Source organism: Salmo salar, chromosome ssa15, assembly GCF_905237065.1.
Source record: "Salmo salar chromosome ssa15, Ssal_v3.1, whole genome shotgun sequence".
NCBI classification, from domain to species: domain Eukaryota; kingdom Metazoa; phylum Chordata; class Actinopteri; order Salmoniformes; family Salmonidae; genus Salmo; species Salmo salar.
Window position 1 is genome coordinate 95,870,845 of NC_059456.1, and position 16,479 is coordinate 95,887,323.

A 16,479-nucleotide genomic window follows, 5' to 3' on the forward strand; every position below is an offset into this window, starting at 1 on the left:
CAGATAAGAGTAGAGTAGAGAAGGGGAGTAGAGTACAAGGGAGTAGAGAGAAGTAGAGTAGATAGGAGTAGAGAAGTAGAGTATATAGGAGTAGATTAGAGTGGAGTAGATTAGAGTGGAGTAGATTAGAGTGGAGTAGAGTAGAGAGGAGTAGAGTAGATAAGAGTAGAGTAGAGTAGAGTAGAGGAGTGGAGTAGATATGAGAGTGGAGTAGAGGAGAGTGGAGTAGAGTAGAGAGGAGTAGAGAGGAGCAGAGAAGAGGAGTAGAGACGAGAGTGGAGTAGAGTAGATTCGAGAGGAGCAGAGAAGAGAGGAGGAGTGGAGTAGAGAGGAGAGTAGAGATGAGTAGAGTAGAATAGAGAGGAGAGGAGTAGAATAGAGAGGAGCAGAGTAGAGGAGGAGAGAGTAAGGATGTAATCTGGTGCTCTGTGTTGAGGGCCAGTAGGCACTGGAACTCATAGTGAACATGTTGTACATATCTATAATACTGTATATGGCTAGATAGATAACATTGTAGAATAACAGATGCTTCTGAATGGTCAGTAGTATATTGATCATATAGTCAGTGAGCTTATCAATGGAAAAGTCAGTCAAGTAGATAGCTAGACAGATGTGTTAGAGATAGCTAGGAGTGTGTGGGCAGTGGGCATGTTTATATTGTTGACATGTTGTACTGTAGTTGACAGAGATGTTTTGGTCTGACAGACAGTCCTGTTGCCTTAGGAACCGTTTATCTAAAACGGCCACCTCTAACTAACTAGCCTAATCTAAAATGGCAGCCGAGTTGGGCAGGTTGTTGGTGGTGGGTGTTGGGGTGATGGTGTTGGGATTGAGGGGGGAGCTGTCCTGCAGTGTGCCCAGGTCCGGGGTGGCTTCGCTGGGCCGGCTGTACTGGCTGACCAGGGAGTCTTCCATGGTCACTTCGGTGACAGCAATGCTACCGTTGTTATAGCCATCCAGGTTGTCGTCACTGGTACACAGCTTGCTCTCATCACACAGAGACGGCTGGCTGGCTGTCCGCTTCTCCTCGTTGTCACTACAGGATGGAGGGATGGAGGGAGAAATTGGGGGGAGAGAGGGAGGGGGTAGAGAAAGACAGATAGAGGTATAGAAAGAAAGAGGGAGATGAAAGGAGGTTGGTAGGTGGGAGAGATTGTTACTATGTGTGGGTGGTTCACCAGTGGAGGCTGCTGAGGGGAGGACGGCTCATAATAATGGCTGGAACTGAGAAAATGGAATGGCATCGAACCATGTGTTTGATGTATTTGATACCATTCCACTGATTCCACTCCAGCCATTACCACAAGCCCATCCTCCCCAATTAAGGTGCCACCAACCTCCTGTGCAGTTCACATACCAATGTCAGTCATTGTATTGTATCACATATCCATAGGAAGGGTATTGGCTAGGTATACTGGGAAAAGGAGAGGATAAATGAGAGAACCTCTTGAAAAAACATTCACTATTTGGACTCAGTTGCAGGGAATGCATGCAGAGTAGAGCACCTTACAGCATACCTCTCAAGAGATCTGGCAAAGCAGGGGAAAGCATTATGGGAGAGAGGAACAGTAATGAACACAGGAGGCTGGGATAAAAACATACTTATATCTTTTCAAACAGGGAATCAAAGCGATCATGTTGACATTTAAAACATGCTAATTTGCGGGGTATTGACTTGCATTGTTTGTTTTTATTTAGATGGGTTTTTTTGCATTTTCATGACAGCAGCCAGGTAAACAAAGCCAAACCATGGATCGCTGTCTTACCTTGTCCAAAGACTGCTTACAAGGTAAGGAAACCAATATGTCATTTTGTAACTTGGGTAAACTATCCTTTTAACTAAAATTCAACGATTATATAATCTACAGGTTTGAAGGAATATTAATACATGATCAATGCCTAATAATCAGTATATCGTCTGATTAGACAGGCCAACCTGTACTCTCCGAATGCTTCATCCTTCATAGGGCGCGCCTCAGAGTCTACCTGACCCTCCTCCTTATCTTTGACTGAGAGAGAGAGAGCGACAGGGAGAGAGAAAGAGATGATTGAATTTCAGTATCTGTTCATTAATCAGTAGAAGGTCCTTTCTAAGCTAGTGGCTGGCTGAGGGTTTGGTAATGACATAGACGCTGGCCAGCTAGTGAACTAGCAGCACAGCAATATAGATAATGTGTTGTGCTTTTTTAGAGCTGCCTGGTCTGCTACATATCATGTGATTTGTCAGAAACTCCCTGACATATAGGGTTTCTCAGAAACAATCTGGTATGGCCCAACTCAGTGGACTTGTGGTTGGAGTGTCCGCCCTGATATTGGACGTTTTATTCCCGGCCGAGTCATACGAAAGACTGTAAAAATTGGATCCGATGTGTCTTTGCTTGGCACTCAGCATTAAGGAGATAGATTGGGGGTAAGGCCCTGTGATAGACTAGCATCCTGTGTACTTGTAGATCAAGCTGCCTCAAACTATAGAAAGAGCCAAGGCTTCTGCAAGGCTACTTACTTACCATATTTTATATGTGGTTTGTTAGAACTACCTACTGGAATATATGCAATTTGTTAGAAACTATATTCTACAGTATATGTGGTTTGTTAGAAACTATATTCTACAGTATATGTGGTTTGTTAGAAACTATATTCTACAGTATATGTGGTTTGTTAGACCTGACATGGTTTGTCTGATATCTGGTGGTGTTATATTTACACCTACCTGAATACTTTCCCCCTTTGCCCCTCTTGATAAAGCAGAGGATAAGCAGTACCAGCAGCAACAGCACGATGGCGCTCACGAGCCCAATAAACCAGCCCTGAGTAGCAAAGCCTGTCTGCACATCCATCACCCCTACAGAGGGAGGGAGGGAAGATAGATGGGAATGGACAGAGGTCGAGTGAAAGGGAGAGAGGGTCATGCAAGGGATCGGAGAGAGACGTAGGGGGATGAAAGGAAGGATGAAAGGAAGAGAAGAGATTAAGAAGAGAAGGTGGATATGGAGCACACACGCACTGGGGCTCAGTCGATACACACTCACACAGACATAACCTAACATACATTACACTAGGGATGTAGGAAATACAGTCCAATTCCCCTAACAAATACTACTATTGGAGCATTTCATTTGGCCTCTGAACGTCTTGCCATCAAGTCTCTTTCATGTAGGACATTTCAAAGCAAAGCACTTCCAACAATAGCAGAGTGCTGCTGCACACTGTCAGATGTAGGCAGGAGAGGCCCAGAGGAGAAGCTGTTTTGATGTGTGTGTGTGTGTGTGTGTGTGTGTGTGTGTGTGTGTGTGTGTGATTCCTACCAATCCCTTGGTTTTCAGTCTCCCAGAAGGCGTTGGTGCTGAAGGTGTGTGTGTGTGTGTATATATACACACACACACACACACACACACACACACACACACACACACACACACATACATACATACAGTCTCTGGTACCTGCTCCCTTTGTGGTGATCTCAGTCTCCCAGAAGGTGTTGTTGCTGAAGGTGAATCTGAGGCGGTACTGTGACCCCGGGGTCAGACCTTTCAGCTGGTAGAATGATGCAGACGAGTTCAGCTTCTCAGACTGCTTCCACTTCCCACCGTCTGAAGACAAAATAACCACTTTATTAGTTTAGACATAGAAATAGACAAAATATATATTTTTCCTTCTTGTTCTTACAGGCAGGGGAATGAAGTTATATTTACAGATTTTTATTTTAAAAAATAGGTCAGTCTACTCCAGAGTCGAGGTCAACCGATTAATCGGAATGGCCGATTAATTCGGGCCGATTTCAAGTTTTCATAACAATCAGAAATCGGTATTTTTGGACGCCGATTTTTTTATATTTTTTAACACCTTTATTTAACTAGGCAAGTCAGTTAAGAACACATTCTTATTTTCAATGACGGCCTAGGAACGGTGGGTTAACTGCCTTGTTCAGGGGCAGAACGACAGATTTTTACCTTGTCAGCTCGGGGATTCAATCTTGCAACCTTACAGTTAACTAGTCCAGCGCTCTAACCACCTGCTTAACATTGTACTCCACGAGGAGCCTGCCTGTTACGCGAATGCAGTAAGAAGCCAAGGTAAGTTGCTAACTAGCATTAAACTTATCTTATAAAAAACAATCAATCAATCATAATCACTAGTTAAACTAGTAATATCGTCAACCACGTGTAGTTTCTAGCCTGTCCTGCGTTGCATATAAAATCGCTTAGGTACACGTTGCTCCAACGTGTACCTAATGTCACGGGTGTCGTTGGGTAGAGACGACCAAAATGCAGCAGGAATGTGGATGCTCATCTTGATTATTTATTAAATAAAGTGAAAAACAAAAACGAAGAACGACAGAAGACTGTTTAACAGGCTATAATAACAACAGCAGTGCTAAAGATAACTACCCACAAAATCCCCAGGTGAAAACAAGCATCTAATATATGACTCCCAATCAGGAACAACGACGTACAGCTGTTCCTGATCGGGAGCCACACAAACCACACAGAAATAGACAGACTAGAAAACCATAGAAAACCAACACTAGAACATATACTCAAACCCCAGACTACATAAACCAAACACCCCTTTAATAACACACACAACCCCAACCATACAAAACAAATACCCTTCTGCCACGTCCTGACCAAATTATAATACAATTACTCCCTCTGCTGGTCAGGACGTGACACCTAACCATAAACATCAATGCCTTTCTTAAAATCAATACACAATATATATATTTTTAAACCTGCATATTTAGTTAATATTGCCTGCTAACATGAATTTCTTTTAAATAGGGAAAATGTGTCACTTCTCTTGCAACAGAGTCAGGGTATATGCAGCAGTTTGGGCCGCCTGGCTCGTTGCGAACTGTGAAGACTATTTCTTCCGAACAAAGACAGCCGACTTTGCCAAACGGGGATGATTTAACAGAAGCGCATTTGCGAAAAAAGCACAATCGTTGCACGACTGTACCTAACCATAAACATCGATGCCTTTCTTAAAATCAATACACAGAAGTATACATTTTTTAACCTGCATATTTAGCTAAAAGAAATCCAGGTTAGCAGGCAATATTAACCAAGTGAAATTGTGTCACTTCTCTTGCGTTCACTGCACGCAGAGTCAGGGTATATGCAACAGTTTGGGCCGCCTGGCTAGTTGCAAACTAATTTGCCAGAATTTTACGTAATTATGACATAACATTGAAGGTTGTGCAATGTAACAGGAATATTTAGACTTAGGGATGCCATCCGTTAGATAAAATACGGACGGTTCCGTATTTCACTGAAAGGAAAAACGTTTTGTTTTCGAGTTGATAGTTTCCAGATTCGACCATATTAATGACCTAAGGCTCGTATTTCTGTGTGTTTATTATATTATAATTAAGTCTATGATTTGATAGAGCAGTCTGACTGAGTGGTGGTAGGCAGCAGCAGGCTCGTAAGCATTCATTCAAACAGCACTTTCGTGCGTTTTGCCAGCAGCTCTTCGCTGTGCTTCAAGCATTGCGCTGTTTATGACTTCAAGCCTATCAACTCCCAAGATTAGGCTGGTGTAACCGATGTGAAATGGCTAGCTAGTTAGCGGGGTGCGCGCTAATAGCGTTTCAAACGTCACTCGCTCTGAGACTTGGAGTAGTTGTTCCCCTTGCTCTGCATGGGTAACGCTGCTTCGAGGGTGGCTGTTGTCGATGTGTTCCTGGTTTGAGCCCAGGTAGGAGTGAGGAGAGGGACGGAAGCTATACTGTTACACTGGCAATACTAAAGTGCCTATAAGAACATCCAATAGTCAAAGGTATATGAAATACAAATCGTATAGAGAGAAATAGTCCTATAATTCCTATAATAACTACAACCTAAAACTTCTTACCTGGGAATATTGAAGACTCATGTTAAAAGGAACCACCAGCTTTCATATGTTCTCATGTTCTGAGCAAGGAACTTAAACGTTAGCTTTCTTACATGGCACATATTGCACTTTTACTTTCTTCTCCAACACTTTGTTTTTGCATTATTTAAACCAAATTTAACATGTTTCTGTCACGTCCTGACCCTTGTAAGAGGTCATTTTCCATAGTAGAGTGGTCAGGGCGTGACAGGTGGGTGTTTTTGGTGGTTTTGGTTTTCCGTTTCATTGTGTGGTTTTCTAGATTTCTATTTCTATGTTTTTGTTTTCTATGTTTTGGCCAGGTATGGTTTCCAATCAGAGGCAGCTGTCTATCGTTGTCTCTGATTGGAAGCCATGTGTGGGTGTGGGTAGTTGTTTTCCATTTTGTCTAAGTGTACCTAACGGAACTGTTGTCAGTCGTTTGTTGTTTTGTTGAAGTGTTTCTCATTAAAGAAAAGAATGAGCACTATACACGCTGCGCCTTGGTCTCCTCAATACGACCCTTGTTACAGACTACCCACCATGACTGGATCAAGCAACGTGCCCGGGCAGAAATGGACACCTGGTCACATACGGAGTGGATGGAGAGGAGTAACTGGACTTGGGGCCAGGTAATCGATAGATATCGGAGCCTACCTGGGAAAAACGAGAGGCAGCCCCCACGGGTAGTTTGGCTGGGCCAGGGGTGAGGCCTGAGTCAACTACCCATGCTTTTTGTGGTAAGCATGTGCCTGCCTCTTGCACTCTCTCTCCAGTGAGCCTCCATAGCACAGTACGTCCTGTGCCTGCTCCTCGCGCCTCCAGAATCCAGTACGTCTTGTGCCTGCTCCTCGCGCTCTCCCTCCAGTGCACCTCCATAATCCAGTACGTCTTGTGCCTGCTCCTCGCGCTCTCCCTCCAGTGCGCCTCCAGAATCCAGTACGTCCTGTGCCTGCTCCTCGAGCTCTCCCTCCAGCGTGCCTCCAGAATCCAGTACGTCCTGTGCCTGTTCTTCGCACTCTCCCTCCAGTGCGCATCCATAACCCAGTACGGCCGGTGCCTGCTTTGAGCACTCGGTCCTCAGTGCGTCTCCCCAGTCCGGTGAGACCGGTTCCTGCTCCACGTACAAAGCCTCCAGTGATAATCGATGGTCCGACGCCTGTAGAGATGATCCATAGCACTAAGCCTCTAGTGATGATCCATGGCCCAGAGCCTGTAGGGATATTCCATGGCACGAAGCCTGAAGAGGTAATCCATGGCCCGGAACCTGAAGAAATAATCCTTGGCAATAAGCCTGGAGGGATTATAAATGGCACGAAGCCTGTAGGAATAATCCATGGCCCGGCACCTGTAAAGATAATCCATAGTAAGAAGCCTCCAGTGATGATCCTTGGCGCGGAACCTGTAGAGATGATCCATGGCATGGAGCCAGCAGCAACGGTCATTAGTCCGGAACCTATTATGACGCCTCCCAGTCCGGAGCCTCCAGCGACGCTTTTCCGTCCGGAGCCTCCAGCGACGCTCTTCAGTCCGGAGCCTCCAGCGACGCTCTTCAGTCTGGAGCCTCCAGCGACGCTCTTCAGTCCGGAGCCTCCAGCGACGCTCTTCAGTCCGGAGCCTCCAACGGCGGCCTGCAGCCCGGAGCCTCCAGCGGCGGCCTGCAGCCCGGAGCCTTCAGCGGCGGCCTGCAGCCCGGAGCCTTCAGCGGTGGCCTGTAGGTCAGAACCTCCAGCGGCGGCCTGTAGGTCAGAACCTCCTGCGGTGGTCTACAGCACAGAGCTTCCGGTAATGATCTACAGTCCGATTCCTCCGATAATGATCCACAGGCCAGTGTTACAGAAGCGGAGGGATCTGCCTGAGCCGGAGCCACCTCCGTTGCTGGAGGATTGGAGGGAGAGGAAGGTTCTGGGTGTAGCACATGAGCCGCCATAGACTTTTGTCACCCTCCCTGCCCTCCCTTTGTGTTTGGGGTTGTTTTGTTGGGTTTTGTTTGGGTGCAGTCGGAGTCTGCACCTTTGGGGGGGTACTGTCACGTCCTGACCCTTGTAAGAGGTCATTTTCCATAGTAGAGTGGTCAGGGCGTGACAGGTGGGTGTTTTGGGTGGTTTTGGTTTTCCGTTTCATTGTGGGGTTTTCTAGATTTCTATTTCTATGTTTTTGTTTTCTATGTTTTGGCCAGGTATGGTTTCCAATCAGAGGCAGCTGTCTATCATTGTCTCTGATTGGAAGCCATACTTAGGCAGCCTGTTTTTCATGTGTGGGTGTGGGTGGTTGTTTTCCGTTTTGTCTAAGTGTACCTTACGGAACTGTTGTCGGTCATTTGTTGTTTTGTTGAAGTGTTTCTCATTAAAGAAAAGAATGAGCACTATACACGCTGCACCTTGGTCTCCTTTAGACGACCCCTGTTACAGTTTCATTATTTATTTGAGGCTAAATTGATTTTATTGATGTGTTAAAATGAGTGTTAATTCAGTATTGTTGTAATTGTCATTATTACCCCAAAAATGTAAGACCAAAAAAATTGGCCGATTAATCGGTATCGGCTTTCTTTGGTCCTCCAATAATCGGTATTGGTGTTTAAAAATCATAATCGGTCGACCTCTACTCCAGAGTGACTATGTTTAAATTTCACGTTTACAGTCAGTTACAAATGTTTTTGGTGTTTCCACTGGCATACTGTTGGTCAGCTGGTAGTGTATGTTCTTGTTGAGGTACTGGACCTGGAAGCCAACACTCCTGTGTCTCTGCAGTGACACACGCACGGCCACATGCACACACAAAGCTCATACGTACATTGCTTGTTGAGGTACTGGACCTGGAAGCCCACACTCCTCTGTCTCTGTCCTGGCACCCAGCTCATGTTAACAGACTTCTCTCCTACAGACAAGCTGATGTTGGACGGAGGAGCTGGAATGGGTTGAGAAGGGTTAGGGTTTTTCTCATGGAACCAGTTGTAACCATGGCAGTAGCAAATTGAGTTAGAAAACCATGATGCATCTGCAACAATCAACTATCATTCTAAAGACTAAGATGCCTAGTTTATGGAGCAGTGTTTTATTTGAAATACATTTTACATTTTTGCCAGAACTTTGTCCAAATTCTCATTACCAAAATGCGTCCAGATTAAATTCTCGGATCATTCTATACAATTTTACTTTAGAAAAACCAAACTTAACTGAATAAAACACAAAATATGTTGCTGTTGTTTGTCCATACAAATGGTATACTAGAAGTTTACATTAAACTATAATATTTATTACATAAAAACACACTGTCTGTGTGTTTCTCATTACATAACACTTTTTCAAGTTTCTGTAGAAATTCCAATCAAAGTTTTATTCACCCATGATACATCATCTAGAGGAGTAGTCCTTAGATGAGCACAAGTTAATTTAATTTATTCACCTATATGCCTTCAGAATGAGGATCTTATTCTCAAACAACCCCTTTACGACACTTGACCTTCTCATTTCCAAAATTACTAAAAAGTTCAAATTGAGAAAAACTTAGAGAATTATTACCTTACCAACATGGAGGCATGAATGGGCTTTAGTGATGTGGTCAATTGTTTGCTGACTCATAATGGCTGTCTCCTATTACTTGCAGATAGAGCGAAGGGCCTCTCATTACCAAAACACACATTTCTAATTTCCGCATCATTTTTCAGTCTGTTTTAGTCATGAGAACCTTAATTTAGGTAATGATAATAAGCTCATTATAATGTAAAGTCAATGGATGTGCTGTGCTGGTAACTTTAATTATTCACAAGCCCCACTGCTTACACCTATTGTATGGCTTTTTTGTAAAACATCAGTTATTTGATTAGGTAGGGGTTGTCAAGAAATACACATTTAATTTACTTGAAGCCACAATACGGAGTTTTTGTTTCAGCAAAGAGCAACCCTGCCACTTAAAGGAGGATATAACCCATTTTTAGCGCTTACCTATACTGTCGTCTGATATCCCAAGACAGTTTTTGGTCCATATCCCACATATTGAAATACTTTATAGGCATATCATGTTATGTAATTTATCCTTAGGATCCCATAAAATTTTGAAATGCACCTAAAATACCTTGGAACCACACATATCCATGTCATTATTACACCAACATTGCCTGTAAAGGCCTTGGAGAAATTCGTTTTTTTTATAGCCACTTATTTATACTTAAATACACTTTTGAAAATACTTGCGCGTAATTAGTCAGGTTAAAATAAATAGTGGGGGTACGCCATACCGGTAAAACGTGAGCCTATCACAATTAATAAAACATGCAGCAAAAAATATAGGCTAATACACCATTATTTAATTAACACGAACAATTTGCGAATTGACTGGAAACCGGGTGGTATACGCTTCAAATTGCGTTGTGGTTTGAGAAGAACCCTACACTTTGTCAAGGCGGGGATGAATGGCCGAGATTTATAGATTGAAACTCTTGGCCTTCCGTAGAGACGCTCGCGGTGTGGCGGAGACCAAGGTGCTCGTGGACAACAGTGGCTCCATCAATTCAGGCCACAAGTGTAGGTCTAATGACAATCACATCATTTCATTACACTACAGGTAGGCGAGGTGATGTCTGCTAAGCTTTCCCTAAAGTAAATGTAATTAAATAGCCAAAATTATATAGCTTAATTAGCTTATTCCTGTCTATACAGAAATAAATAAAAAACATTTCAAAATAGGCTACTACACCAGAAAGCATGATTTGGCCACAGAGGAACATTAACTTCTTAGATTGTTTTAAATCGCGTTGCCTACAGTTGGAAGGGCAGCGTGCGCAGCAAATACCAAATATACTGAACTAAAATATAAACGCAACATTCAACAATTTAAAAGATTTTACTGGGTTACAGTTCATATAAGGGAATCAGTCAATTCAAATCAATTAATAAATTAGGCCCTAATCTATGGATTTCACATGACTGGGCAGGGGTGCAGCCATGGGGGGGCTTTGGAGGGCATAGGCTCACCCACTTGGCAGCCAGGCCCAGCCAATCAGAATGAGGTTTTCCCCACAAAAGGGCTTTATTACAGACATAAATACTCCTCACCCCCGCATTGTGTTGTGTGACAAAACTGCACATTTTAAAATGGCCTTTTATTGTCCCCAGCACAAGGTGTACCTGTGTAATGATCATGCTGTTCAATCAGCTTCTTGATATGCCACACCTGTCAGGTGGATGGATTAGCTTGGCCATGGAGACATTTCTCACTAACAGGGATGTGAACAAAATCTTAGAGAAATAAACTTTTTGTGAGGATGGAACATTTTCTGGGATTTGTTTCTTTCAGCTCATGGAACATTGGACCAACACACATGTTGTGTTTGTATTTTTGTACACTGTAGATGATTGTTAAGTTGCTACTGTCAGTGAAAAGCAGAAAGACCCAGCCAGGCATATCTCAACATTTAAAAATACAATTGCGGAAAAACTGTTTGGAAAGCAAATGGCTATTGCTGTAATAGCTCCAATCTGTCTTTTAGTTATCAAAATTCTTAATTTTAATGAGCGAACAATAGCCTATCTTACATCGGACATATCCCCTGTGAGTGTGCATATTAACTGTCTTCAAATAAAACTGAAGTCGTCACATGCACCGAATATAACAAATATAACCTTACCGTGAAATGCTTACATACAAGCCCTTAACCAACAATGCAGTTAAGAAAATAGAGTTAAGAAAATATTTACTAAATAAAGTAAATGTTAAAAAAAAGAAAAGTAACACAGCAAAATGACCATAACGAGGCACTATACAGGGGACACTGGTACTGAGTCAATGTGCGGGGGTACAGGTTAGTCGAGGTCATTTGTACATGTAGGTAGGGATAAAGTGACTATGCATACTGTAGATAATAAACAGCGAGTGGCAGCAGTGTAAAAACAAAGGAGTGGCCAATGCAAATAGTCCGGGTGGCCATTTGATTAATTGTTCAGCAGTCTTATGGCTTGGGGGTAGAAGCTGTTAAGAAGCCTCTTGGACCTAGACTTGGCACTCTGGTACCACTTGCCATGTGGTAGCAGAGAGAACAGTCTATGACTGGTGACTGGAGTCTTTGACAATTTTTGGGGCCTTCCTCTGACACCGCCTGATATATGCCACTTTTGTTTGGTTAGATGGACGTCATATTCTATGTGTCTCCCCTTTTCGTAGGCCGATTATATGGATCAGACAACATCTGTTTGTCAGTGTCAGCAGAGTAGGCTACCCTGTCATTCTTGTAGTATATATTTTTTTAAATTCCACTTTCACCCCTGATTACAGTACTTATAATTATACTAAAATGAGGGGTATTTTAGTCAATTTAATTAAGATCAGTGATTTCAGTATTATGCATGTCAAATTTTGGGATTAACAAATGTATTGGGTTAATGAATCTCTAATAGAGCTCAGTACAGTTTTCAATGGCAAACTTTGCAACACTCATTACCAAAACATACATTCTCATCTCCAAAACCTGTTTATTATTGCCATAAGCACCAATATTTAGGAAATAATTAGGAAAATTAATTTAGTCATTTTGGCTGAATCAGATGGTGTGCCTTTTGTTCTTTATCCAAATATGTGTACATAAAAATAACACAAGTCATTTTGACAAAAAACAAGATTCAGAAAAGGTTGTGTTGCATTAATGAGATAAATGACAAAATAAAAGTTTATAGTTAAATAAGAAATATATTTGTTTTCATTGTATGTTTACCTCAGGCCTTTTCATTATGTAAGCAATGTTAAAAAAATCTTAGATTTGTTTAACTTTTCTGGACTTCAAAAACTGTTTCGGGTAATGAGAATTTGACATTGCTAGTTGTGGAAATTGTAGTAGAATGCATAATATTTCATCAATAAACATAACAATAATTATGAAATAGATCAATACAGATCCTAATCTCAGTGATCCAAGAGGAATTATGGTGGAAAATGTTTATTTCAATTTTGTGCCAGTTTCGTAAGAATCACTGAGTTAGAATGTCTTTCACCCTTCGTATCCTGTTAGTGTTAACCCTCTCAGTAATATTACTTATGCACTAATACTCCACAATGTAACCACAGCATGATAAATCCACCAGTAAACAGTATGTTTTAATGTCTGTTTTTATGTGTATGAAACCGGGAGACAAATTTCCACATTGTGTGGACAAAAACGTTTTTCCAATTCTAATCCTCCTGCAGTACTGCCTCCGTCCAGTGTGGTGGCGCCCTGCCTGGTGATGGGCTCTCAATCAATCAACCGATCAATTAATCAATCTATTGACCAATCAATGAATCAATCAATCAGCCTGTTAGTGTTAACCCTCTCGGGGTGTTAATATAAATAATCGTCCTGCAGTACTACCTCCGTCCAGTGTGGTGGCGCCCTCCCTGGTGATAGGCTCTCCATCCCCGGCCAAGGTGCGCCCCCTCAGGTAGAAGCGGTAGCGGCTGTGAGGGTCCAGCTGCTTCAGGGTCAGGTGAGTGACCTTGTGATCGTCTATGGTCTCCACCTGCATCGGGCTGTCGTCACTCTTTACGACTACAGAGGACAGACAGGAATGGTTATGTTAGGGTGTGTGTGTGTGTGTGTGTGTGTGTGTGTGTGTGTGTGTGTGTGTGTGTGTGTGTGTGTGTGTGTGTGTGTGTGTGTGTGTGTGTGTGTATCGGGCTGTCGTCACTCTTCACGACTATAGGGGAATAGAGAGGAAAGGTCGACTAGAACAGTCAATAACGTTTTTCTCTGACAGAATTTGAGGAATGGTCTATGTTATGTAGGTTTGTCTCTGACAGAATGTGAGGAATGGTCTATAACGTTATGTAGGTTTGTCTCTGACAGAATGTGAGGAATGGTCTATGTTATGTAGGTTTGTCTCTGACAGAACTTGAGGAATGGTCTATGTTATGTAGGTTTGTCTCTGACAGAATTTGAGGGAATGCTCTACAACGTTATGTAGGTTTGTCTCTGACAGAATGTGAGGAATGGTCTATAATGTTATGTAGGTTTGTCTCTGACAGAATTTGAGGAATGGTCTATAACGTTATGTAGGTTTGTCTCTGACAGAATGTGAGGAATGGTCTATAACGTTATGTAGGTTTGTCTCTGACAGAATTTGAGGAATGGTCTACGTTATGTAGGTTTGTCTCTGACAGAATGTGAGGAATGGTCTACGTTATGTAGGTTTGTCTCTGACAGAATGTGAGGAATGGTCTATAACGTTATGTAGGTTTGTCTCTGACAGAATGTGAGGAATGGTCTATAACGTTATGTAGGTTTGTCTCTGACAGAATGTGAGGAATGGTCTATAATGTTATGTAGGTTTGTCTCTGACAGAATTTGATGAATGGTCTACGTTATGTAGGTTTGTCTCTGACAGAATGTGAGGAATGGTCTATAATGTTATGTAGGTTTGTCTCTGACAGAATGTGAGGAATGGTCTATATTGTTATGTAGGTTTGTCTCTGACAGAATGTGAGGAATGGTCTATAACGTTATGTAGGTTTGTCTCTAACAGAACTTGAGGAATGGTCTATAATGTTATGTAGGTTTGTCTCTGACAGAATTTTAGGAATGGTCTATAATGTTATGTAAGTTTGTCTCTGACAGAATTTGAGGAATGGTCTATAACGTTATGTAGGTTTGTCTCTGACAGAATTTGAGGAATGGTCTATAATGTTATGTAGGTTTGTCTCTGACAGAATGTGAGGAATGGTCTATAATGTTATGTAGGTTTGTCTCTGACAGAATTTGAGGAATGGTCTATAACGTTATGTAGGTTTGTCTCTGACAGAATGTGAGGAATGGTCTATAATGTTATGTAGGTTTGTCTCTGACAGAACTTGAGGAATGGTCTATGTTATGTAGGTTTGTCTCTGACAGAATTTGAGGAATGGTCTATAATGTTATGTAGGTTTGTCTCTGACAGAATTTGAGGAATGGTCTATAACGTTATGTAGGTTTGTCTTGATGGATTGATGGAATATGATTGATATATTATTCACTAGCCATCTCTAGAAGTGACAGGTAATACATCAACAATATGTCACTGAGAAACAACAGAGATAGATCAGTGATACCATATGATAATAAATAGCACTGTTGTCTTTTACAAGACAGAGAAACAGATACAAGACGTTTAGACTTGCTTTGACAGTCAGTTGAACACACATATTTGCATTTTAGTCATTTAAAGGAGTAATTAGGATTAAGGGCACATCACTAGATTACTAGACTACCCTCGTCTAATTAAAGATAGCCAGCTAAGGGGGAGAGGTGTAGTAAGGTAACCACTCTGGTACTGCAGCAGGTATCCTTTGAGAACCCCGTTGGGTTGGGCAGGAGGTGTCCAGTGTAGGGTCATCTCTGTGCCTGCATGGCTGTCCAGGAGTAAGGACATGGGGGGGCCAGGAGCTGACAGGGACACAGACACGCTTGATTAGAGTATCCTTCAACTGCAGTGTACACCCCCCCCCCCCCACACACACACACTTATCTCTTTCTCTCACCTCCCTCGTCAGTTTCGAAGGACAGGGTCTTGGAGGGGGGCCCCTCTCCCTTGCTGTTGAACACAGTGACGTTGAGGGCGTAGTGAGAGTAGGGTCTGAGACCCCCCAGGACCCTCTTCTCCTCTTTGGGCCCTGTCTCCACCTCAACACTGGTCTCTGGCTCTCTAGCCCTACGGCCTTGGTGGTGGCCCCTGGAGCCAAACCTCGTCAGATGGATCTGGTGAGGAGAGAGGGCAGAGGAGGAGGGTTATAAGCTGTAATAATGCTCTATGTAGCTCTGTGTAGCTGTAAGGTCATGTTTATGATGTGTAATGTATGCATCCCCGGTGGTGGCCCCTGGAGCCAAACCTCAGCAGGTGGATCTGGGAGGGAAGAAGTTATAAAGCTCTATGTGGCCATAATGTCATGGTTATAATGTTGATATGACACACAGGGGGGAAGGAGTAAAGGGGACACAGGAAATTAGACTATTCATGAGGTCATGAGTTATTGACATTGCATAGATCTTGACAAGTCATTGTATCTCTCTTGTAGTATAAGCTATTTCAGTGCCTGAGCTGGAGCCAAACATGGAGAAGGTGCAAGTCACCTTATATCCCAGCAGGTGTCCTCTGACAGTCTTTTCGTTCACTGGTTCCCATGTTACCCTGATGGCTGAACTGTTGAGCAGCACTATACCCACATTCTTAGGAGCCTCCAGGGGGACTGTAGGAAGGGGGGAGAAAGAGAGATGCAGGGAGAAAGAGAGATGCAGAGAGGGGAGAGAAAGATACAATCATTATCTTGCTCAGCATCATAATCACTTGAGTGTTTATTATTGTATTGTTTACCGGTGAACACAATAGACTAATTGGTCATCATTAGAGGGAGATAAAGAGGAGAGAATGAGAACAGCAGGAATCAGAGTGAGGGAGAGAAAGAGAGACAGAAACAGAGAGAGAGTTCAGGGGAGAGAGTTAGATACCTCTGTGTATATATACATAATATGACATTTGAAATGTCTTTATTCTTTTGGAAGTTCTGTGAGTGTAATGTTTACTGTTCATTTTATTGTTTATTTCACTTTTGTATATTATCTACTTCACTTGCTTTGGCAATGTTAACATATGTTTCCCATATCAATAAAGCGCCTTGAATTGAATT

General features: G+C 42.6%; 1 protein-coding gene across 5 annotated transcripts in view; it reads right to left on the bottom strand.

Moving 5' to 3' along the window:
* Positions 1-288: 288 nt before the first annotated feature.
* The window catches only part of LOC106572712 (neural cell adhesion molecule L1), a 122,375-nt gene continuing 106,184 nt past the window's right edge, over positions 289-16,479 (bottom strand). For 2 of the 5 annotated variants that reach the window (XM_045696340.1, XM_014147137.2), the window contains 11 exons: positions 15,926-16,041; positions 15,337-15,553; positions 15,122-15,241; positions 13,196-13,372; positions 8,650-8,763; positions 3,444-3,593; positions 2,711-2,842; positions 1,937-2,009; positions 1,767-1,778; positions 1,518-1,529; positions 289-1,036 (listed from right to left, as the gene is read on the bottom strand). In XM_045696340.1, coding sequence (XP_045552296.1) covers positions 763-1,036; positions 1,518-1,529; positions 1,767-1,778; positions 1,937-2,009; positions 2,711-2,842; positions 3,444-3,593; positions 8,650-8,763; positions 13,196-13,372; positions 15,122-15,241; positions 15,337-15,553; positions 15,926-16,041 — 1,397 coding nt within the window. In that variant the 3' untranslated portion in view covers positions 289-762. The remainder of the gene's footprint in view (positions 1,037-1,517; positions 1,530-1,766; positions 1,779-1,936; positions 2,010-2,710; positions 2,843-3,443; positions 3,594-8,649; positions 8,764-13,195; positions 13,373-15,121; positions 15,242-15,336; positions 15,554-15,925; positions 16,042-16,479) is intronic. The other 3 variants (XM_014147141.2, XM_014147140.2, XM_014147142.2) reach the window with 3 other exon arrangements.